Genomic DNA, 23,584 nt, shown 5'->3' on the forward strand with positions numbered 1-23,584 from the left:
CCCCCAATTTATATTCCCACATCAGATTCCACATGGAGATCCTAGGCACTTTAATATTCCAAATAAATTGTCTTATATGTCCACTGAGTAACTTTTAAAAATTCCTAGGTAAAGGAATAGGTATTGCAGTCTTGGCATCATGTTCATTTTCACACAATCAACTCTCCCGACTAAAGTAATAGGCAAGTTCTTCCATCTTTATGAATCCTCTTCTATCTTTCCAAAGGGAGATAAATTAAGTCTGTACAAATTTTTAAAGTTATCATCTAGCCTTATTCCTAAATATTTAATTCCCTCCAGTTTCCATTTAAACCAGCTTCCTTTTTGGTATCTTTCACAATCAGAATTAGTTAGTGGCATAATTTTGCTTTTTTTAAAAATTAACTTTGTAACCAAAAACTCTTCTATATTTCTCCAGTGTGGTCTGTAGTTTGGTCAAAGACATCAGGATCTGATAAATACATCTGCAAACAGATTAATTTTATGCTCTTCCTGGTCAACTCTGAATCCCTTTATGTCCAGATCCCTCCTTATAACCTCTGCCAAAACAAAAAGACTTGGAGACAATGGGCACTCCTGTTTGCTAGATCTACTCAAAGAAAACATCAACGACATCTGACCATAAACTATAATTATGGCTCGTGGTTTATGATAGAGGGGTTTTATCCATTCCAAACTTTTCTAATACTTTAAATAGAAATGGCCACTTCAACCAATCAAATGCCTTTTCTGCAACCAGAGGTACAGTAAAACTCAGGTTAACTCTAGATTTAGCCAGATGAATTATACTGAATAATCTGCCCAAATTATCCACAGAGTTTCTTTTTTTCAAACAAAGCCTTCCTGATCTGGATTTATCAATATCGGTCATTAGTGATTGCCCTAGTCTATTAGCTGCACTTTCACCAAAATCTTGTAATCTGCATTTATCAAGGAAATAGGCCTATATGAGGACAGTTTTAGCAGATCTCTGTTCTTTTTCAGTAGCACCGTGATAATAGCTGTTGAGAAGGACTCTGGGCGGGTCTGGGTTTCTGCAGCTTTGTTTAGTATGTCCATGATAAGAGGCATAAAAATATCTTTAAATTGTCCTTAAAACTCTGGCGGAAAACCATCTTCCCCCAGTGATTTATTCACTTGTAATATAAGCTTTTTTCACTTTCTTCTCTAGTAAAGGGGGCATCCAATTCCATCTGATCTTTATTTTCCAATTTTGGCAATTCGATCTTTGAGAGAAATTCATTTATCTTAATAGAGTCCCCTAGCAATTCTGATTTATACAGTTTTGTATAATATTGTTTAAAAGTGTTGTTAATTTCTATGTGATTATATGTTAATTTATCAGGCTATGTTTGGATTGCATTAATCATCCTTGATGTCTCCTCTGCTTTTAAGAGCCATGATAGAACTTTATTGCCTCTATCTCCCAATTCATAATATTTGTTTTAATTGTAAAATATTTTTTTTCTATTTTATATATTTGCAATGCATTGTATTTCAATTTTTGTTTTCTAAGATCTTGATTTATCTTTCTCACCCATTCTCTGGAACTCTTTTTCCATCTGCGTTATTTCTTTCTCCACACCATTGATCTCTGCCCTGTAATCTTTCTTTTTTTTAATAAATGAAATTATCTGTCCCCTTAGATAAGCCTTGAGAATGTCCCATATTAAAAAAAATTGTCATTAGTAGAGGGGCCATTTGTTTCACAAAACAATTCTATTTGTCTCCTAATAAAATTACAGAAATCTGTCCTTCTCAATAGCGTGGAAATAAGACGCCATCTATAAACACATTCTTGTTTTTCTGGCATTGTTATTATTAAAGTCAATGGTGCATGATCAGATAGCAATCTAGTTAGATACTTCATTTCGACCACTCTGTTTTTTAATTGTAGACATTAAAAAAAGATAAATTCTCATATAAGAGTCGTGAACATTTGAGTAGAATGAATAATCTCTTGCTGTGAGGTGTTATTGTCTCTATACATCTATCAGATGTAAATCCTTCATAAAAGATTAAGTAACTGTCACAGCTCTTGCTTTTGTCACTGTCTTCACTGATTTATCAAGGATGAGGTGCAACCAATATATTTTGTCTTTTTAAAAACAATGAAAGACAGACATTCTGCCTAAAGGACTCATCATCAAAATTCAGAGCATAAATATTCAAAAGCATCCAGGATTCTGAGTATATCTGACAATGTGCTATTATAAACCTTCCTCCTGGATCAATGGATGTGTCTTCAACTAATGCCAGTATATTTTTTTAAAATTAAAATTACTACCCACCCCCTCCTCCCCCGCCCCACTTTGGAATTGAAAGAAGAAGAAATAACATGGCCCAACCAGTCCTTTTTTAATTTATTATGTTCTGATTTTGTAAGGTGTGTTTCCTGTAGGAAAACTAAATCTGCCTGTTTGAATTGATATGAGTTCATGAAAATCAAAGTTAACATATTTTAAAAACCATTTCAAGTTATGAATCCTTTCTCAGAACTGAGGACACTCCCCCAATTCTGAGGAAGGGACACTGAGGCAAAAAAATTAACTAGTTTCTCTTTACACAGATATTCCTTGAATGGCTGAGTTTTTTTTAAGCTCCTCTAATTTTGTTTAAAGAGGCTTTCAATGCTCCTGGTTTTATATAAAAATCATTAAGTTTAGAAAAATATCAGACACAATGTCAAAGATACAACAGTGAACTTTTATAAGACGTGGGGCCTGTCCATGGAGTATTACCATCATTTAGTGAATTAGGGTGTTTGGATGCTCCAGAACAGCGCTGTCTGGCCTACGAATGTTGTACTTTATTTCCTATTTTTATTAGATATGCAAGTTTGCCTTGTTTAGAGGTAGGGGTTTGATAATTGTGGGGGGGGGGGGGGGAGCATGGATTTTTTTCTCTTTTTCCTTTTTTTAAATTTTTCAATATTTTGATATAGTGAGTTTGATCACAAATTTATACTCAAGGTTTTATTTGAAATGTTCAAATTTCTTGTCTTACATTCTAGCAAATCTATTAGATCTATATGTGTGCATTTAAAAAAAATTAAACTCAATAAAGATATCTTAAAAAGAAAAATCATTTGGAAAAACAATATACATTCATCTCTTAATTGTCAGTTAATTCACCTGTTCATTACTCTGCTCAGTCTTTATTAGTTGAAAGTCAACACAAGAAGTGGGCCAGAGATGCAAGCACCATCTCATCCTTCTTGTGTATAGATGGAAAGGGATACAGTGGGGAGGGCAAGGAAGAAGTGTTGTGGGATAAGCCATCATTAGCCATCTTTGAGCAGAAGAACATTGGGAGGAGGAAATTCAGAAACTTTGTGCTTGTGCTGCCATTCAATAAGATCATGACTGATCTTTTACCAAAGACGCTTTCCTACACAAACCCCTCATACTTTTATTCCCCAAGTATCTTGAAAATTATATTGATCTATGTTCATATTCACAAATTGAGTAAAGGAGCCTCCATAGATTCCAGCATTTGTATTTGTTTCTCTTTAATTTTAATTAAATAGCCTTTAAAAATTCTCTACTATTTCAGCTTGCATCTACATTTACAAATCTCTTGTAGATGAGAATCACAAGAGAGGCCAGGATTAGAGGGTTTGTGCTAAGAATTTGGATTGGCTGGGACTGCTTCCCTAGAGCAAAGGAGACTGAGAGGCGACATGATAAAGGTTTTTAAAACCATAAGAGGCAGGGAGAGAGAAGATAGTCAGAGTCTGTTTGCTATGACAGAGGAGTCAAACTAGATGTTTAAGGTGAGGAGGGGGGGTTTAAAGTGGATTGGAGGGTAAATTTTTTTTCACACAGAATATTTGCTATCTGGAATTAGCCACCAGAGGAGGTGGTGGAAGCAGTTACAGCAAAATAAAATTAAGAGGCATCTGGACAGGTACTTGAATAAGCAGGGCACAGAAGAATCTGGTGTTAGTATAGATAGGCATGATATCCTGACCAATGCAGTCTCTATATTTGAATTTTTCACAAAGAAACTTAAAAACAATCTAAAAATTTTTTGGGGTCAGATAAAGTAATAAAGATGGCAGTGAAAACAGCAAGAACATGTGCAACCATTGTGTTCAAATTCCAGGGGATTTTATAGTTCATGTAGCTGCAACTCACAGTAGCTTTGGCGTTTCACTACTGCTGCGGAAAATGCTGCAGAGCAATGTGCAGAGATGGAATGGCGTATTGATGGCAACTCGGGAATTCCATGCTAAACCCTGGGGATGTCATTACCATTGCTGCTACAAAATCTGCATTGCTAAAATTCACAAATATATTTATAACTTATTTCCTTGTTGTGTATTAATGAACATAAAGACACTTTTAAATTAGTTGCACTTTGCCCATTCTTTTCCATTTTGAGATTACATTCTGATTATGGCTCAGATTAGGTTTAACTAATTTGTATACAATTATCTTAACAATTCATCTTTTGTAAATACATTTGATGAGTTTCACTTATGAAAGTAAAGCCATTATAGAGCATAACATAAAAAACATAAACTGGAATATTGTCTATTAAATATTTCATGACAGCCTGCTTTCTCTATCATAAACCTCGAGAATTCTATAAAGAAAATCTTATTTGGACTCTGTGGTTCTCATTACATCGTTTCCTTCCAAAGAAAAGCAATTACATGCATTACATTAAGCACCACTTTACAGAAATGTAAAATAAAGATGTATCTTAGAAAATTACCTGGAATTCAGTACCTGTAGCTTTCACTCGGTTTAATTTTTCAACAGTACTTACCCTAAAATAAAACTCCAAGCCCAGGGTAGTTTCAGTAGATAGTGCCCAAGAACAGCACAAACACAAGCTTCAACTAGACAAGGGACAAATGCCAACCTAAGGCACACAGCTTTCAATTTCCGAAGAGCCTAATTAAAAAAAAATCTGTTAATGTAGAACATAACAAGGATAAAGGGCTCAACATTAACCTTCTTTGGGATGCTGATGTTCTTGCTGCTGTTTCAGGCAACTTGACCATAATTCAGAGCTGGGAGAACTCTTTCGCCAAGTCTTGTGAACAGGGTTTTCCCAGGACAGCAAATTTTGAAATTGCAACAAAGGTTACATGGAGGAACTGTAAAGGAACCAAAAAGTATCTAAATATGGAGGCTAGCTGCAAGCAGATAAAGTTCAACCTTAACAATTGATATTTAGCTCAAAATAGGAGAGTTGAAAATATAGACAAATAGATAGTCGGTTAACCATAAAGAGTTTGAAAATGTTTGAATAATAGTATACAAAATACACAGAAAGGAATGGAACGTCTTGAATAATAGAGCTTCATAGAATTAAAAAAGCCTGCAATGTGTCTACAGATGACAGCATTGAAGGATAAAAGAGATGGTGAAAAAATATTCAAAAATAAAACTTAGAAATAATGTAAAAATGTAAAGTATTTTAAATAGACATTGAGGTGAATTGTTTTATTAGAAACAAGTCATGGTGACAGTGGGAGCACTAGTGCCATCTTCCAAAATTCCACAGATTCGAGAATGTCCCATAGATCCCCAGTAAATGAAACCCCAATGTTTAAAAAAGGAGAATGATAGCTAGGTTAGCTGACATCATCAACAGCCAAAACAATGAAATCTATTGTTAAAATTATTGAGTAATGAAAAAATTGAGATTGGACAAAGTCAAATAAAAGGGTATCATGCTGTATGAATTTATTGAGAATGTAACTACAAAATAGTTAAGATGAAAGGGTTGATACGTATTTGAAATTTCAGGAGTTTAAGGGGCCACACAAGAGACGATTCCACAAAATTAGAACATGTAGTATGGGGAAGGGGTAATACACGGACATTGATTGAAGATTAGCTAATTGACAGAAGAGTGATAATTGGTCATTTTCAGGTTGGGAGGCTGTGATATGTTGGCAAGGGAATGGGATGGAGAATTGAAATGGGTGACCATTGGGAGATCCACACTATTGCGGCAGACAGAGCTGAAATGCTGAACAAAGCGATCTCTCAGTCTGAGGCCAGTCTCTTCAATGTAGATGAGAAAACAGTGGAAGCACTGGATGCAGTAGACGACTCCTGCAGATTCACAACTGCTTCACTTGGAAAGATTGTTTTGGGCCTTGAATGTTGCTGAGGGAGGAGGTGTGAGCACAAATGGAGCATCTCCTGCAGTCAAAGGTGTAGGTCCCAAGGAGATGAATGGTGTGGAGGGAGGAGTCATGGAAGGAGTGCCCCTGCGGAGAGGGGAATGTGTGTCTAGTGGTGGAATCACATAGTAGGTGGCAGAAATGGGGGAAGAGGATGTGTTAGATGCGAAGGCTGGTGGGGTCATAAGTGAAGACAAGAAGAATCCTGTCCTTTTTGTGCATAGGGCCAGAGTGGGCCAGGGCAGATGTGCGATTAATGGAGGATATGCAGATGAGTGCTGAGTTGGTTGTGTTAGAGGAAAAGCCATGTTGTTTGTAGAAGGAGGACATCTCTGATGATCTGGCATGGAAGTCCTCATCCTGAGTGCAGATGCGACAGAGGAATTGAGAGAATGGAATGGAATCCTTACAGGGGACAGACTGGAAAAAGGTGTAGTTGAGGTAGCTGTGGGAGTTGGTGGTTTTATAGAAGATGTCTGTCAAGAGTTTGTCTCCTGAAATGGAGATAGAGAGATCAAGGAAAGAGAGAGTGTTGCTAGAGATGGACCAAGTGAATTTGAGGTCAGGGTGGAAGTTGGCAGCAAGGTGGATGAAGTCAACGAGGTCATCATGGGTACATGAGGCAGCACCAAAGTAGTCAACGATGTAGTGGAGGAAGAGTTGAGGGGCCTTGCCTATGTAGGCTTGTACCATGGATTGCTCCATGAGTCAACAAAAAGGAAGGCATAGTTGGGGCCCATGTGGGTACCCATGGCTACCCCTTTAACATGGAGAAAGTAAGATGAGTCAAATGGCAGGCATAGCTGGGGGAAAGACAAGGAGGAATGGGGGCAGAGAGATAAGGGACAGCAGGTGGGGGTGAGGGCCACCAGAAACTATAGGTCGATAATGATGCCGTCTGGTTAAAGACTACCAAGACAGAATATAAGATGTTGTTCCTCCAATTTACACGTAGTTTCATCCTGGCAGTGCATGTGGGCATGGACTGACATGCCAATGTGGAAATTAAAGTGGCTTCATTTGAAGAGTCAAAAAGTGCATAGTATACTATTACGAGGATGAAGTTCAGGATATAGAGAAAAATACAGCTATACTTTTTCTAATGAGAGTTCCATTCAAGAGTCTGTTAACCAAAGGAAAGATACTGTCCTTGAATCTGGAGGTTCGTGTTTTTCAACATCTTTTTTACCTGACAGAAAGGGGAGAAGAAAATGTGACCTGGGTGGGATGGGTCCTTTAATATATTGGCAGTTTTCCTCAGAGAGCAGAGGTATGGATGGAGTCTATGGAGGGGAGGTGCACTACTTGTGGTCTTGGGCAGAGCAGTTCCGGTACCCAGCTGTGATGCATCTGAACAGGATACTGTCCCAATACGAATCCGGCACTGTCTGTAAGGAGTTTGTACATTCTCCCCATGTCTGCGTGAGTTTTCCCTTTCATAACATATGGAGTTGTAGGCTAATTTGGGTGTAATTTGGCAACATAGGTTTAAATGGCCAGAATCAGCTTCCATTGTGCTATAAAATAAAATATAATTTAAAAAAAAATTATTAAATCATGATTCATATATTGAAACATACAATTAATTAATAACACTTAAAACAATTTTAAAAATATGTACATGATATTTTCAATAAACTAACCCCCTACAAACCCCACCCCCCTCCTTAACCCACCCACCCAACCCCACCCCCAACTAACCTACCCCAAAGAAAAGAAAAAAGGGAAAGAAAGAAAGAAAGAAAGAGAAAGAAGAGGAGATCAACCATAACAACAGAATTCATCAATTAATTACCATGGATCAGAGTAACACCACTACTGTGCAGCCAGGGGGTTCAAAAACTCCAACCCATATAATCCAAATAAGGGCTCCAAGTTTTATGATTTAAAAAAAAGTCATCTTCTCCAAGACCTCAATTCTGTATGCCATCTCTGAATACTCAAATCAGTCTCATTTTTCCAAGTAATCGCCAAACATTTTCTCGCTACAGCTAATGCCAATCTCAAAAATGCAATTTGAAATCTATTTAATCTTAATTCTAAACTCAATCTCTTAATATTACCTAAAAAAAACACTAAAGGATCTAATGAAAATTTCACTTTCAAAATAACTTCTAAAAGTTCGTTAAGCCTATTCCAAAAAGATTTTACTGTTTCACATAGCCAAGTAAAATGTAAAAAAGAACCTACGTCCTTATGACACCTAAAACATAAATCTGAAGAAATAAAATTGTATCTCCTTAATTTTTATGGAGTTAAATACAATTGATGAATAAAATTATAATGAACTAATTGATACCTTACATTTATAATTTTAATCATTCTATCCCTACATAAATTCATCCAATCATCCTGAGGAATAAGTATACCCAAATCTTTCTCCCATTTCAATGTAGATTTATGTAAATCCAACTTAGGCATTTTATTCTGTAATAAAGCATACATCTCAGTTATAAACCCCTTCTTACCATCCTCAGTAAGTAAAATTTCAAACTTAGACCATCTAGGTAACCGTAAAGTATGTCCAAAATTAACCAACAATAAAGTTTTAATTTGATAATAAGAAAAAAAAGAATTTGAAAATATATCATTTTTATTCTTTGAAAAGACATAAAATATCCTGCTTCATAACAATCTTGCACAAATTTAATACCCTTTTGATCCCATAAGTTCAAAAGCTGATTATGAAGTGTAAAGGGGAAAAGCTTATTTTGATACAAAGGAGTTTTGCCTGAAATCTTACCTTGAGTACCTATAACTTCATTTTTTTAAATACCATAAATCCATTGTGTTTCAAAACAGGTAAATTATAACTACTCAATAACTTAGGGTTCCATCTATAAATAGACAATCCATCTTCTTAAAATATCAATTAAAAAAATAATTACAGAAAGGTGCTGGAGAAACTCAGCAAGTCACACAGTATCTACAGAGGCAAAATGCTGTTGACGCCGGGCCAGAGCCCTGGTCAGGAGTGTTGAAAATCAGGCAGATGGTCAAATTTTAAAAAAACAGGACACCATCCCAGACTGTCCTAGGAGCAAAGATGAAACATTCCAAGCATGTACTCTTGACTTTAGGTTGAGGTGTCATTTTATTGAAATATATGAAAAATCCTTGAGATTTGGCAAGGCTGTATATATCAGGAGTGGCTCTTCAGGGAAGAGAAACTTCTTCACATAATGGAGAGTGAATATTGAATTTAGTACCCAAGAGAAGCTCAATTATTGTGTATATTTTATAGACATTGAGAAAGTAAGACAATTAAGGAATGAGGAGTTTGTGGAGGCAAATTAAAAGATAAGGCATGATTTTAGTAAATGATGGAGGAGGCATGAGGGCCAATGTGCCTGATGCTGCTCCCACTTCCTGTGCCCACATGTTCTACTCCTTTCCCTGGCCACGAATAAGATCAAAGAAACACAAAAACAGAAATATGAACAAAGAGAAGTTGGAGGGTTTCAATGTGGGACAGGCAACATCCATGAAGAAAAATAGTCAATCAATGTTTCGGGGTGGGACACTTTATCACAACTGGTTCAGATCAGTTATCAGAGATTTCATTAGGACAACAGTAAACAAAAAAAATCACTAATTTGAATAACACTATTTGGATTTATATATATTAATGGGGGTGTAAAAGACATTGTTCATACCTTTGCATCTAACCCAAGTCCAGCTCGGGTGAGAATAATTGCAAGTGCTATACTTCTCAAGGACGATGACCACTTGTAGTCAATATAAATAGCTTCACTGATAACTGGAATATTTCGGAGAACAAATCCAGCAAGCAGCATTCCTAATATACAAACACACGTGCAAAGAAAACAAATTACAGATTAAACAGCTTGTATGTCAAATTAAATCTTGACAAAAACACTGCTATGACTCAAAGTTTGTGGAAGACAATTCAAGACTCGCACTTGAACCCAGCTCTAGTGCAACTTTCCATGAATAAAAAAGTGGTATATGATGCATTGGAAGGCTTGGTGATAATGATTGTACAATGTGTATGACAATAAATGCACTATGTACTTTGCAGCAAAATTCTTACATGCTGCAGCTGAACAGGTATCTTGCAAGATAAAACAACACCAAAAACAGCTAAAAACTACAATAGTATACTTAATTGAATTAAAAAGAGACAATAAATAAAACATAGATGGATAATAAATATTCACAGTTATCCAAGTGCAAAAAAGTGACAGCAATAGTGCAGACAGTCCTTTTTTGGTATAACTAAAGGAGGCACGAGAGCATGATGGAAGAAACTGTTTTAGAGGGGCTGGTCTTTAGGCTTCTGTCCTTTCTGCCTGAAAGTAGCGGGGAGAAGAGGTTGCAAGCTGGGTGATGGGTGTCCTTCATGATGTTAGCTGCCTTCTTGAGGCAGCACCTTCTTACATAGATGCTTTCAATGGATGGGATGTTGGAGCCTGTGATGGATGTGACCATGTTTATTACCTTCCGGAGACTTTTGTGTTCCTGGGCACTCAAATTCCAAAGCCAGAGTGTGGTGCCACCAGTCAGTGGATTTTCTAAAGTGCACCTACTCTTTGATAGAGTATTCAACAATATGCCAAATCTCCTCAAACTCCTTAGAAAGTAGAAGCGTTGGTGTGCCTTCTTCAATTTTGTTGATGATCTGGCTCCAGGAAAGGTCTTCTGAAATATGGACTTCCAGGAACTTGAATGTTCTATCCCTCTCCACCTCTATCCCATCATTGTGGACAGGTGAAAGGTCCCTCGTCCCCTCCTTTTAAAATCAACTCTAAGCATCTTGGTCCTGGTGACCAAGATGCATAATTCCCAGGAATGGATGGGATTCATCCCAGCCTACTATGTGAAACAGGAGAAAAGATTGCTGTGGCTTTGCCTGAGATTTTTACATCTCCTTGACCACAAGTGAGGTACTGGACAAATGAAAGACAGCAGATCTGGTTCCCCTTTTCAAGGAGGGCAGCAGGGAAAAAGCCTGGTAACTACAGATCTGTTAGAATAACATCAGTAGTTGGGAAATTATTAGAAAAAAAAACTCTAAGGAGCAGGATTAATTATTACTTGGAAAGATAGGGACTAATTAATGTAATACATGAATAAACTCAGCAAGAAAGGTAACCAACCTTTTGGGCCTGAACCCTTTGTCAGGAATGAGCAGTAATGGCCAGCAGATCCTAGATCCTGCCTGGTCAATAGGAAATGAAGAGTGTACAGTACAAGGGCAGTGCATAGATAAGACTGAAATGAATTTCCGTAAGGCTTTCAACAAGACATTCCATGTAGGAGACTAGCACTGAAGATTAGGGACTATGGGTTACAGGGTTACAAACTGGACCCTAATGGCTTGGCAATAGGAGACAGTATGATAGAGGTTTACTAATGCCTGTGACTACTGGTGTTCTGCATGGATTGGCACTGGGACTCTTGTAACATATGTGAATGATTTGGCTGTGGATGAAGTAACACAATCAGCAAGCTCTCAGATGATATGAAGACTAGCAGAGTTGTTGATAGGTGGAAGATAGGCCGACGCTAGTACTAATGAAGGTAGGACATACACCATGAATGGAAAGATGCTGGAGAGTATTGAGGAACAGAAAGATCCAAGTGTGAGAATCCAAAGATCTTGGAAAGATCTGTGCAGGCAGATAATGTGGTTAAGAAGACACACTAGTCAGACCATTGAATACAATAGCGAGAAGCTTATACTCCAATATTATAAAAATTTGGACAGACCTCAGTTAGAATATTGCATGCAGTTCAGTTGCCCACACTACAGAAAAGATGTGATCATGTTTTAAGGGGTATTCAGATCTCCATCCTAATCTGCTAGCCTTGTCACATCAGTAGAACAAAGGCAAATTGGGACATTGCCAAACACCGATGCTCTGTCAATGGGTCTAAGCATGCAGCCAATCATTTTAACTCCCCAACCATTCTTACAACAACTTATCCGTTCTTGAACTCATCCACTATCAGGGCGAGGCCAAATGTAAAATTGGAAGAATGACACTTCACATTCCTCCTGTGACCCTTAAATCGAACAGCAATAACATAAATTTTTCAAATTTTAGGTAACTCCCACTTCATCTGGTTTCACTGTTTCTATCTCTTCTTTTGCTACTCTTGTATTTACATATTTTTTCCCTGTATATCTTTTCTTCACCACCCTTCTTCCTAGTGGTCTACCAGTCTCTCCACCTGTCACACCTGTCCCATCTCCTCTGGTCCCTTGCCCCCACTTTTTTCCCCTCTTTATACATATAATATCACCCCCTTTCCTGTAGTCTTAATAAAGGGTCCAAACCTGAATGTTGACAAACCATTTCTAACCTGCTGAATGTTTTCAGCATTTCTTTGCCTGCTCATCATTCACTACAATGTTGCATAGTCGGTGCATTTTAATTACAGAGGATAGATCTGTTCTTCCTGGGGCAGAAGAAGTTAAGAGAAAACACGAATGAGGTATATAAAATTAAGAGCGATATAGATTGAGTGAACTACAGCAGACTTTCAGCCGTTTCAAAGATAAATAGAACTAGACAACACAAATTTAGGGTAAGGGAAAAGAGATTTAGAGTGACATGTAGGGATCTTTTTTCACCCGTGGCACATAGTAAGTACATGGAATGGACTGCTGGAGATAGTTGTGGAGCAGAGCAACTGACAGACTTTAAGAAGAGTACTTAAATAACACAGGCATAGGCCACAGGACATGTCAGAAGATACAATCAATACAGATGGGTGCCATGAGTTGGCATGGGTGTGGTAGGCCAAATGGTCTATTACTATACTCAATTCAAGTTGGCACTTGAAACATGACAATAAAACAGCATATGCAAAAAGAACAAAATATTATGGATTTCAGTACTCTACTAGCTAAATGCCTTCCATAACTTGAAGATACATCACGGTACTTTAGAAATGAAAGGCAATATTGCAATTTAGGAAAAGCTATTCAGAACCATTTGCACAAAGCAAGCTCTCACATGTTCTATATTTTTCTCTGAGACATGATTGAAGGACAAAGTTTGGCTAGTATATTAGTGAGAATTTTCCTGCTGATCATGGGTCCTTTAGCTTAATTATGGAAAGGGATTGGGCAGGTCCGAAGTCAAAAGTCTTCGAGTGGGGGAAGGTCAGATTTGAAGGAATGAGAAGGGATTTGCAGAGAGTTGTGTGGGCTGATATTTTTTGCCAGAGAGGATGAAGAGGAAAATTGAAGGCTATTTAAAGGTGAGATTTTGAGAGTACAGGATCTTTATGTTCCAGTCCAACTGAAAGGCAAGACCAAAAGTTCAAGGGAGACATGGTTTTCTAGAAAAATTAGGAAGTTGGTTTGGGATAAGAGGGAGGCCTATGCTAAATATAAGAAACAAAAGATTGATGAGATGTATGATCGTTACTTAGATTGCAGAAAGAACCTTAAGGCATTGGTGAGGCCAGGTTTGGAGTATTGTGTTCAGTTCTGGTCTCCAAATTATAGGAAGGATATAGATAAGGTGGAGAGGGTGTAGAGAAGATTTACAAGGATGTTGTCTGGCTTACAACATCTAGAGGACAGAGAAAGATTAAGGAAACTGGGACTTTATTCACTGGAATTGAGAGGGGATTTAATAGAGGTATTTAAAATTATGAAGGGAATAGATAGACTAGATGTGAGTAGACTGTTTTCCCTGAGGGCAGGGGAGGTTGGAACAAGAGGGCATAAGTTAAGGGTAAGGGGGAAAAACTTTAGGAGAAATGTTAGAGGATGTTTCTTCACTCAGAGAGTGGTGGCAGAATGGAATGATCTTCCAGAGGAGATAGTTGTGGCAGGGTCCTTTCTGTCATTTAAGAGAAGGTTGGATGTGTACATGGATATGAGGGGGTTGGAGGGTTATGGGCGGAGAGTTTTGGGGAGGCGGGGGAACTAGTGGAGTTGTTCAAGTGAACCGGCGTGGACTCGAAAGGCCGATATGGCCTGTTTCTATGCTGTAAACTGTTATATGGTTATAATATCATGGAATTTTTGTTTATCAACTTCAGAGCTTAAAACTTGAAATGTTTAGCAATCTAGGAAAGAAGGACCTTCTCCCTCACCACCATCCAGGGGCCCAAACAGCCCTTTCAGGTGAGGCAGATATTTATGTGCATCTCCTCCAACCTGGTCTATTTTTCTACATTGATAAGACCAAGTAATGATTAGATGACCTGTGTCCTATCTGCCACAGCCACACTGAACTTGCATGTCATTTCAACACCCCTTATTATTCCTACACCTCTTAACATTCCCACACCGATCTTTCAGTCCATGGCCCTCCTCTGCCACAGAAAGGCCAAGCACAAAGCAGAACAGCACCTTGTATTCTACCTATGTAGCCTATAACCCAATCATATAAGTTATGAATTTGCCAATTTTAGATAACCCATACACCATATGTCCCTTTCCCAATCCCACTGACCCATTGAGGTTCTTTCACCATTTGTTCACTTTTTCTCTCCCTCCTCATTCCTGGACTCATTTGCTGAATGAAAATTGGCTTCTACATGATCCTGCAAACCACACTTTAAAATTGATCTGGAGATCTCATTATGAATGGATGGAATATTTCACCGGAGAAGCATTATTTTCAGTATACTCAGCAGTGGAGCACCTACCATTTTCTTACCTAGAAGAGGTGGTAATGGGGGCAAATTTGGGAACTTGATCATACCAACAAGCTTCCCTCCCAGAACTGCACAGATAAACAGAATCAGATTTCCAAACAAATTCCCACCAGGGAGGCACTCTGGTCCTGTAATTGACCAGACAACAGCCCACAGAAGGATCACCATAATCACTGGAAAAGAACAGTAAATAATAATTAATACAAAGTACGGAAGATGGCCTTTGCATTTTCAAACTAAAACAAATATAACACAAGACTACTTTTGGAAAATAATAAGACTTTTGAAATATGCTAACTGTGGTGTTACTGTTGTTAATGCTGGCTTCAACTTTGTCGAAAATTTGTGGTGTCAGTGTCATGTAATAACTGCAGCATCATCATGCAAATATTAAAACCAGAAATTAAATACACGTGTAATACATCTCTGATCGACTGATCCAGTTTGTCTTGGGGGACATGGTTAGCATAGTGGCAAGCACCAGAGACCTGGGTTTGAATTATATGCTGTCTGTAAGGAGTTTGTACATTCTCACCATGTTTGCATGGGTTTCCTCCATATGCTCCCACCCATCAAAAGTTCGGCGGTTGTAGGTTATTCAGTTTTCCTAACTCTCCCTTGAATATGGGCTGACAACAAAAACATATCAATCCTTGAGTATGTTTTATGCCTACTCGAATAATATGAATATTCCTTCTCTCTTGGGTGCTTCCTCCTCCATATATCCATAAGTTTCATTTTCTGCATTGATTTAACCATAAATTTGGCCTCTTTATTCTTTTTGCTAGCCCTTTGTCCAGTTTTATCCAAAAATGGATCCAAATTAAGGTTAAAATCCCCTCCTATCAATATATTTCCTTGTGTATCTACAATCTTCAAAAAAATATCCTGCATAAACTTTTGATCCTCCTCATTAGGTGCATATATATTGAGCAAATTCCAGAATTCTGAATATATCTGACACTTTATCATTACATACCTCCTTGCTGGATCTATTATTTCCTCCTCTATTTTGATTGGTACATTTTTATTAATTAAAATAGCTACAGCTCTAGCTTTTGAATTATATGATGCTGCCGCTATGTACCCTACCCAGTCTCTCTTTAATTTATTATGTTCCACTTCAGTTAGATGCGTTTCCTGCACAAATGCTATGTCTATTTTTTCTTTTTTCAGTAAATTTAATAGCCTCTTTAGTTTAATTTGGTTATGTATTCCATTAATATTTATAGTCATATAGTTTAACATGGCCATCTCATATCCTGTTTACACCTCATTTCCACTTCCTCCCCACTACCATCCCCCTTTTCATCTCTCAGTTTTCCCTTTTTAAACTCAATGTATTTAAAACATAAAATACTTCAACAACTCCCACATCCAATATTCCCTTAACCCTAAATGTCCCCCCCCCGCTGAGTTGCCCCTTATCCCTTGCCGGGCAACCACAACTCCCCTGTCCATTTGGATTGTGAACCTGCTCGCAAGCATCAACTGATTTCACAGTGACGGTTATTCTCTCCCACCGAACCCCACCCAAAAAATACTTTTTTTTTACACATATAACAAAGTTCACCCTCTTTTTTTTCCACCTTTTTTTCCCTCTTACTTCCTTTCTTCCCTTCTCTTTCCCTCCTTTAGTTCTTACATATACATTATTTTTACAACTTCATATATATATTTTATCACCGTTCTTCATTCTTATTACATCTCTTCATCTCTCCTTCTGTCCTGCAAGCATTCTGCAAATTCTCATGCTTCCTCCGGATCTGAGAACAGTCTGTTTTGCTCCCCAGGGATAAATATTTTAAGCACAGCTGGATGTAACATAAATTTATAATCTTTATTCCATAGGATCGATTTTGCTGTATTAAACTCCTTCCTCTTCTTTAAGAGCTCAAAACTTATGTCTGGGTAAAAAAATATTTTTTGATCCTTGTATTCCAATGGTTTATTGTCTTCTCTAATTTTATTCCTTACCCGCTCCAGTATATTTTCTCTTGTTGTATATATCAAAAATTTTACTAAAACGCATCTTGGTTTTTGATGTGTCTGTGGTTTCGGAGCTAGTGTTCTGTGTGCCCTTTTTATTTCCATTCCTTCCTGTATTTCTATCATTCCCAGGACCTTTGGGATCCATTCTTTTATAAATTCTTTCATATTTGTGCCTTCTTCATCTTCCTTTAGGCCCACTATCTTTATGTTGATTCGCCTACTATCATTTTACATCATATCAATTTTCTGAGCGAACAACTCTTGTGACTCTAACTTTTTTATCACTTTCTTCCGATTTTCTTCTTAAGTCGTTCACTTCCATCTCTACAGCCGTTTCTCGTTCTTCCACATTTTCTTATCTTTTCCCTATTTCTCTCATGACCAGTTCTAATCTATTCACTTTTTCTTCTGTACTTTTCTTTTTTTTTTCATTTCACTAAATTCTAATGTCAACCATTCTTTTAATGCTCTCATTTGTTCTTGGAAAAAAACCTTTATCTATATTCTGTCCATCTGTTTTACCTTCTATTTCTCTGTGCAGATCTTCTTCTTCCTCATCTTCTGTGTCTGCACCTGTGCTTGTGACTTCTTCTTCTCTTCCTTGTATCTGTGACTCTTCTGACTTTCCTGATGAGTTGCTTGCCTCACTTTGCTGGGCTTCTTCTTGCTTGGCTTCTTGCTGTTGGTCCTCTTCTTCTGGGCTACTCATCTGTTGGGCCTCCTGCTGCTGCTCTTCTTTCCTATCACTCCCTTTCCTGTCGCTTTCCTCTTCTTCCAGCTGAGAGTCCTGGTGTCGGGCATCCCTCAGCTGGTCACGCTGTGTTTGCCCGTTCCTCAGCTGGGCCCCCTTCCCGTCGGTGTTCTCCCTTTACTTAGTGAGTGCACTTTTGTTTGGCTCTGAGACCCATTTTTGCAGTCCAGCGGTCAGGGTTCGCGACTCTGCGGGGTCGTCACCAACCTCGGAGAATGGGCTCTCTTCTCCATGACGGCTCCATGTTTCTTCATGCAGGTAAGCCCTTCTCCTTTCTCTTCCGGCATCTTTTCTTCTTTTTTCCTGTTGTTTTTACTTTATCCTTCTTGGGTACTATTTTCTTTCTTTTCTCTACAACTTTATCTTTTATTTGTTATACTTTGTATTTCTTGAACTTTGTATTTTCTTCACTTTATTTCTTCTTTTCTGGAGAGGGCTGGTATTCCCCCACTGGCCACTACTCCATCACATTACTCCTCCTAATTCGTGAGGAATTTGAGGGGATTTGGGATATCACCAATGACTCTTGCAAATTCTACAGGTGGACCATGTAGAGCATTCTGACTGATTGCATTGCACTGACTGGCATGGAAGTGCCAATGCACAGGACAAGAAAAAAATCTGCGAAGAGTTGTGAACTCAGCAAGCACCATCACAGCATCAACCTCCACTCCATCGAGGACATGCACAAGAGGTGGTGTCTTAAGAAAGCAGCATCTATCCTCAAAGACCCTCACTATCTAGACCATGCCCTTTTCACACTGCTACCATCAGGAAGGAGATACAGGAGTCTGAATACGAACACCCACCAGCACAAGGACAGCTTCTTCTCCTCCACCATCAGATTTCTGAATGGACAATGAACCACAGACACTACCTCACTTTCTCTTATTTTTGCTCTAATTTATTTATTTTTAAATGTAATTCTATAGCACCTTAATGGTGCTGCAAAACAACAAATTTCATGGTATGTTTGTGACAATAAATTCTGATTCTAAAATAACTACATTTTCATCATTAAAATTTTGGGCACCTCTACCAGTTCACAGTTTGCTATTCTAATCCATAGCCAATATAGCAAAGAAATGTATAATGTTAGAACAAGTTTGTTCACCCAATTGAACCACTAAATAATGCTGTTCAAAATACAGTGCAGATTGATCACAGTGACTGCTTGGTCATATCTAATGCAGTTTTTCTAGGTGCACAATAGGTTGGTAACATTGCACCTGGAGCTCTCCTGGTGGTAATACTCCAAGAGAACCGTGCAACAAGAATGAAAACATCTCCAGCACTATGGCTCATGTGAATACTAATACTGTAGTATTAGCCTTAGACAAGTACCATTGACCCTTGATCCACAAAATCAAAACTACAAAAGTGATCATTTACTACATTGAGATGGGGTGTATGGGCAAGGTGATCCTCTCAGCACAGTCAGTAGTCATCAAAACCTTTGAATTTTATATCAACCAGGTACAAAATCAGATGAGACAGACTACCTTTAAGCTCTCCTAAGATTCAACTGTTCTTTGGCTCCAGCTATTTTCTGAGAAGAGGACTGTTGGGACTTCTAACTATAGTGCAAGAGAATTATAGCATGGAAACACTGACCATGCTGTCATTAGAGCATCCAGTTCCACAGATCTTGTGTTAATTTCACTTTAATATCTCCACATTTCCATCAGCTGCCAATAGATCCTATCACCTACCTACATTCTAGGGGTAATTTCTAGTGGTCAGTGAACCCACGAACCAGTATACCTTCGGGATGGGGAATGTCACCAAGCACATGGAAAATCTAGGAGGTCAATGGGAGAAACAAACTCCTCAGAGATACTGTATCACAGTGCTGCCTGGGTTTCTGGAAAAAACTTTTGAGTTATACTAGTATTTCTGCCAGTGCACTTTTAGAAGATCACAATGGGCCTGAGAGCTGTGGGAAGTCCTCATTCCATGATCAAGGAAAATTGATCAGTTCTCCAAATGAAAGATGACCTTCTATTTTGGATCGTTTGCTTGTAAGAAATTCTGCTCTGTTGAACTTCTACCTAAATATCATCTGATGAAAAAGAAATCATATTTCATGCATTCATCTAATGAATAAGATTACAATTGCAATGGAAATACAGAAATATAAAAACTTGACATCTTGCATTGATATTCACCTAGGAGGAGAATAATTTAATATTAAGGATGATGTGAAAAACATCAAGGTGGATCAATCGCCAGGGCCCAATGGAATCTATCCCAGGATATTGAGGAAGGCAAGGGAGGGGATTGCTGTGGCCTTGACAGAGATCTTTGTATCCGCTTTATCCACAGGCAGATCACTTGTCTGAGTGCTACTGGTACCATGTAACCCAGTACTACCTGTCAGATGGTCGGCGACTAAACCGGCTCCCCCACCAGGCTTGCCTGGTGTAGAGGGTGGCTGAAAAACAAGACCTGTTAAAGAGCGGATGAACATTCTCAATGGCCATCTAGCAAACGTGTACTGTGAAGTGCGGAAAGGGCATCCTGTTCATTGACGCTTGGTCTGGCCATTCACTGCAACAGAACTTCCTCCAGGTGTCTTGGACATCACCATGCTGCTAGATCCGGGAGGGGATGTTGAGAGGGTGGGTCTGGACCTGTGCAACCCCCTACTCACCTAAAATCCATTCACATACATGCTGTTCCTTTCTGAGGAGTGGGGTATCCTCAACACACCCAAGTCCTGTAGCAACGGACAAGTGGCAAAGCAGTAGGCTTGACCAGCTGGGAGCCATAGTCACAAGTCTGCATGCAGGAGGCAGGGGGAGAGTGGTCACACATGGATTACAGAGCGGAAATCCAGTAAGACAGCACCCTCTGCATCTGAGCAGCCCTGTTTAGGGAGGCACTACTCTATAAGGGAAGGACCTGGAAAAGGTGGGTCAAGCAAATCTCGCTCACACCAACCTAGCCAGTCTGCCACAGCTGGTGGGTCATCCAACGCTAGCGGTAAGAATCACAAGTAGAATCTGATCATCACCTCATGGAGTATACAAACTCTACTGGACAATGTTATCTCTGATTGTCCAAAGAGACGTACTGCACTTGTTGCTTGTGTGCTCAAGGACTACAGAGTAGACATTGCAGCTCTCCAGGAGTCTCGACTCACTGGAAAGGACCGCTGTGTGAAGAGAAAGGAGGGTACACATTCTTCTGTTCTGGCAGGTCCGAAGAGAAAAAAAGAGAATCTGGTGCGTGCTTGGTGATCAAGAATTGCCTTGCAGCAAAGCCTCCAACCCTGCCTGTTGCTGTATATGATCGAATCCAGACCTTGCGAATACCTCTGCAAGCAAAACGCCACCTCACCACAATCAATGTTTAAGCCCCAACTCTGACTAATCCCAGTGAAGTCAAGGAGGCATTTTAGAGTGAGCTGAAAACCACCATCAGTAGCGTGGCAACTTCCAATAAGCTGCTGTTTCTGGGAGACTAATGCTTGGGTTGGCATGGAGTGATTGGACACCAAGTGTTTGGCAACAGTAATAGTAATGGACTACTGCTTCTCTCGATGTGCACAGAATTCAAATTGTACATTACTAACACACTGTTCAGATTACCAAACAAGCTCAAATACACATGGATGCATACACATCTAAAAACTGGCATCTCATTGACTATGTCATTGCTCAACAACGAGACATCTCTAATGTTCGTTTCACCAGAGTTAAGTGCGGAGCTGAGTGCTCAACTCTTCATCAAATGGTGTGGTCAGATCTATGTTTATCAATCAAACCTCCACGCAGACTGATTGCTGCCAAACCACCCAAAAGCTGAACACCACAAAATTGAAACACCGTGAGTGTGCTGATGCCCATGGAAATTGCGCTAAGCAGACTGGTTGAGAATACACCAGACGACATTACTGAGCACTGGAATGCTTTAGAAGAAACAGTCTACAGCGCAGCCCAGGACACCTTGGGGTAAGTCAAGTGCAAGCATCAAGACTGGTTTGATAAGAGCAACCAATCTGTTCAAGACCTTCTAAGAGCCAAGGCAGATGCACACCAAGCTCTTCTTTGACATCCAAACTCAAGTTCCATGAAAAGATGTCCTTTTGAGTGAAAAATCAACTTTGCAGAAGCAGCTCAGAGCTATGAAAGACCAATGACCAGTGGACGAACATGGCCAAGGAGTTACAAGCCTTTGCTGACTGTAATGACTCAAGAAGCTTCTATGATGCAATCAAGGTTGTGCATGGTCCATTAAAGCAAGGTACCTCACAACTCCTGAGCAAACACAGTGCATCCATCTTCACTGAGAAGTCAGAGCACATAAAAAGATGGCAAGAACACTTTTACAAGCTGTTGAATAGACCAGAACCATCACCGATGAAGTACTGGGCAGAGTACACCCTTGAACTATATTGTTCAAGCCAGATTCTCCCCCTAACTCTTCATGAGGTCATCAAAGCCAACAAACAGCTAAAACCAAACAAAGCACCAGGGCCTGATGGCATTGCAGCCGAGATCTACCAGTATGTTGGTAACACACTGACATCATGCCTGTGCCAGCTGTTCAAAAAGTTGTCGGGAACTTCAGAACTACCACAAGATTTCAAAGATGCATCAATCGTGACCATCTACAAGAACAAGGGACACAAAAGAGATTGCAACAATTATCGTTGCATCTCTCTTCTATCATTTGTAGGGAAATGCCTCACGAAGATCATCCTTAGACATTTGGTGTCCAACATCAATGACCACATCCTTCGAGAAAGCCAGGGTGGTTTTCGAACAGGCCATAGTACAGTGGATATGATCTTCTCACTGAGGCAGCTCCAAGAGAAATGTGTTGAGAAGCAGAGAAGTCTCTTTGTCAGATTTGCTGATCTAACCAAAGCATATGACACTGTTGGTAGAGATGGCCTGTGGAAGCTTTTACCAACATTCAGTGCCCCTCGCCCCCCCCAATGCCTAACCAACGTCATCTGTTAGTTCCACGAAGGTATGGAAGGTCACATCAATATGTGTGGTGAGTTGTCAGAACCATTTCCCATCAGCAATGGCTTAAAACAGAGTTGTATTTTGGCTCCTACTCTGGACTATTCTGCTGTTCTTCAGGATACCCCATCAGACCTGAAGTTAGGGGTCTTCCTACAAATGAGGGCTGATGGTAGGCTCCTTAACCTCACAAGATTGAGAGCAAAAACAAAAGTCAAGGACATTGCAGCGCACGAGCTACAGTTTGCTGAAGACTATGCACTGGTTGCCCAGGAAATCACCAGTCGCTTTGCCAGTGCTGCTAAGAGCTATGGATTGACAATCACCCTGAAAAAGATGCAGGTTTTATACCAACCAGCCCTGGCTCAAGCTACGAAGAACTATCTGTCCTTATTGTTGACACTCGTCTCAATGCTGCCAGCAAGGCAGCTCAATAACATCCTCATCTTCTCTAGATGTAGAGATTGAGTCAAGAACCTGAAAAGCCTGCTTTGCCTTTGGTCAGGTTTGGTCACAGAACATCTGGTTGGCCACCCAATGCAAGGTGTACAGGGCTGTTGTAATGTCAGCCTTGTTATATGCATGTGAGACGTGGTCCCCATATCAGAGTCATTTACGTCAGCTTGACCAACTGCAGCAGCGTCGTCTACGTTCTGTGATGAAGATCACCTGGCAAGACAAAGTCTCCATTATCAGGGTCCTTTCTCGAGCCGGAATGCCAGCAGTTTCAACCTTGGTGATGTCAGCCAACTGTGCTGGGCAGGACATGTTGTCAGAATGCCTGACGGAAGACTGCCCAAGGACATCTTGTATAGCTAACTGTCCAGTGGTAATCGAAAACAAGGAGGCCAAAGACTACGGTACAAGTATGTTCTGCAAAAAAGCTGAAATTGCCCCATCAACATGGGATATCTGGGCTCAAGATCGCTCACAGTGGAGGGATGCCGTCAGCAAAGGTGTGGACGCTACTGAGAAAATGATCAAAGAGGTAAGAGAGGGAAAGGCACAGGAAGCCCCCACAACAGAGCTTCTGCCTCTGTTCCCCCTCCAGGTCTCACCTGCCAAGTATGT

At 39.5% G+C, this 23,584-nt stretch overlaps 1 protein-coding gene across 1 annotated transcript in view; it reads right to left on the reverse strand.

Annotated features, from left to right (window-relative positions):
* The window catches only part of LOC138756327 (sodium/hydrogen exchanger 9B2-like), a 189,006-nt gene that overhangs the window by 45,719 nt on the left and 119,703 nt on the right, over nucleotides 1-23,584 (reverse strand). The window contains exons 4-6 of the mRNA XM_069922855.1: nucleotides 14,797-14,967; nucleotides 9,805-9,947; nucleotides 4,777-4,904 (exon numbers count right to left, since the gene is read on the reverse strand). Of these exons, the coding sequence (XP_069778956.1) occupies nucleotides 4,777-4,904; nucleotides 9,805-9,947; nucleotides 14,797-14,967 (442 nt within the window). The remainder of the gene's footprint in view (nucleotides 1-4,776; nucleotides 4,905-9,804; nucleotides 9,948-14,796; nucleotides 14,968-23,584) is intronic.

Source organism: Narcine bancroftii, chromosome 3 (assembly GCF_036971445.1).
Source record: "Narcine bancroftii isolate sNarBan1 chromosome 3, sNarBan1.hap1, whole genome shotgun sequence".
In the NCBI taxonomy this organism is placed as follows: Eukaryota; Metazoa; Chordata; class Chondrichthyes; order Torpediniformes; family Narcinidae; genus Narcine; species Narcine bancroftii.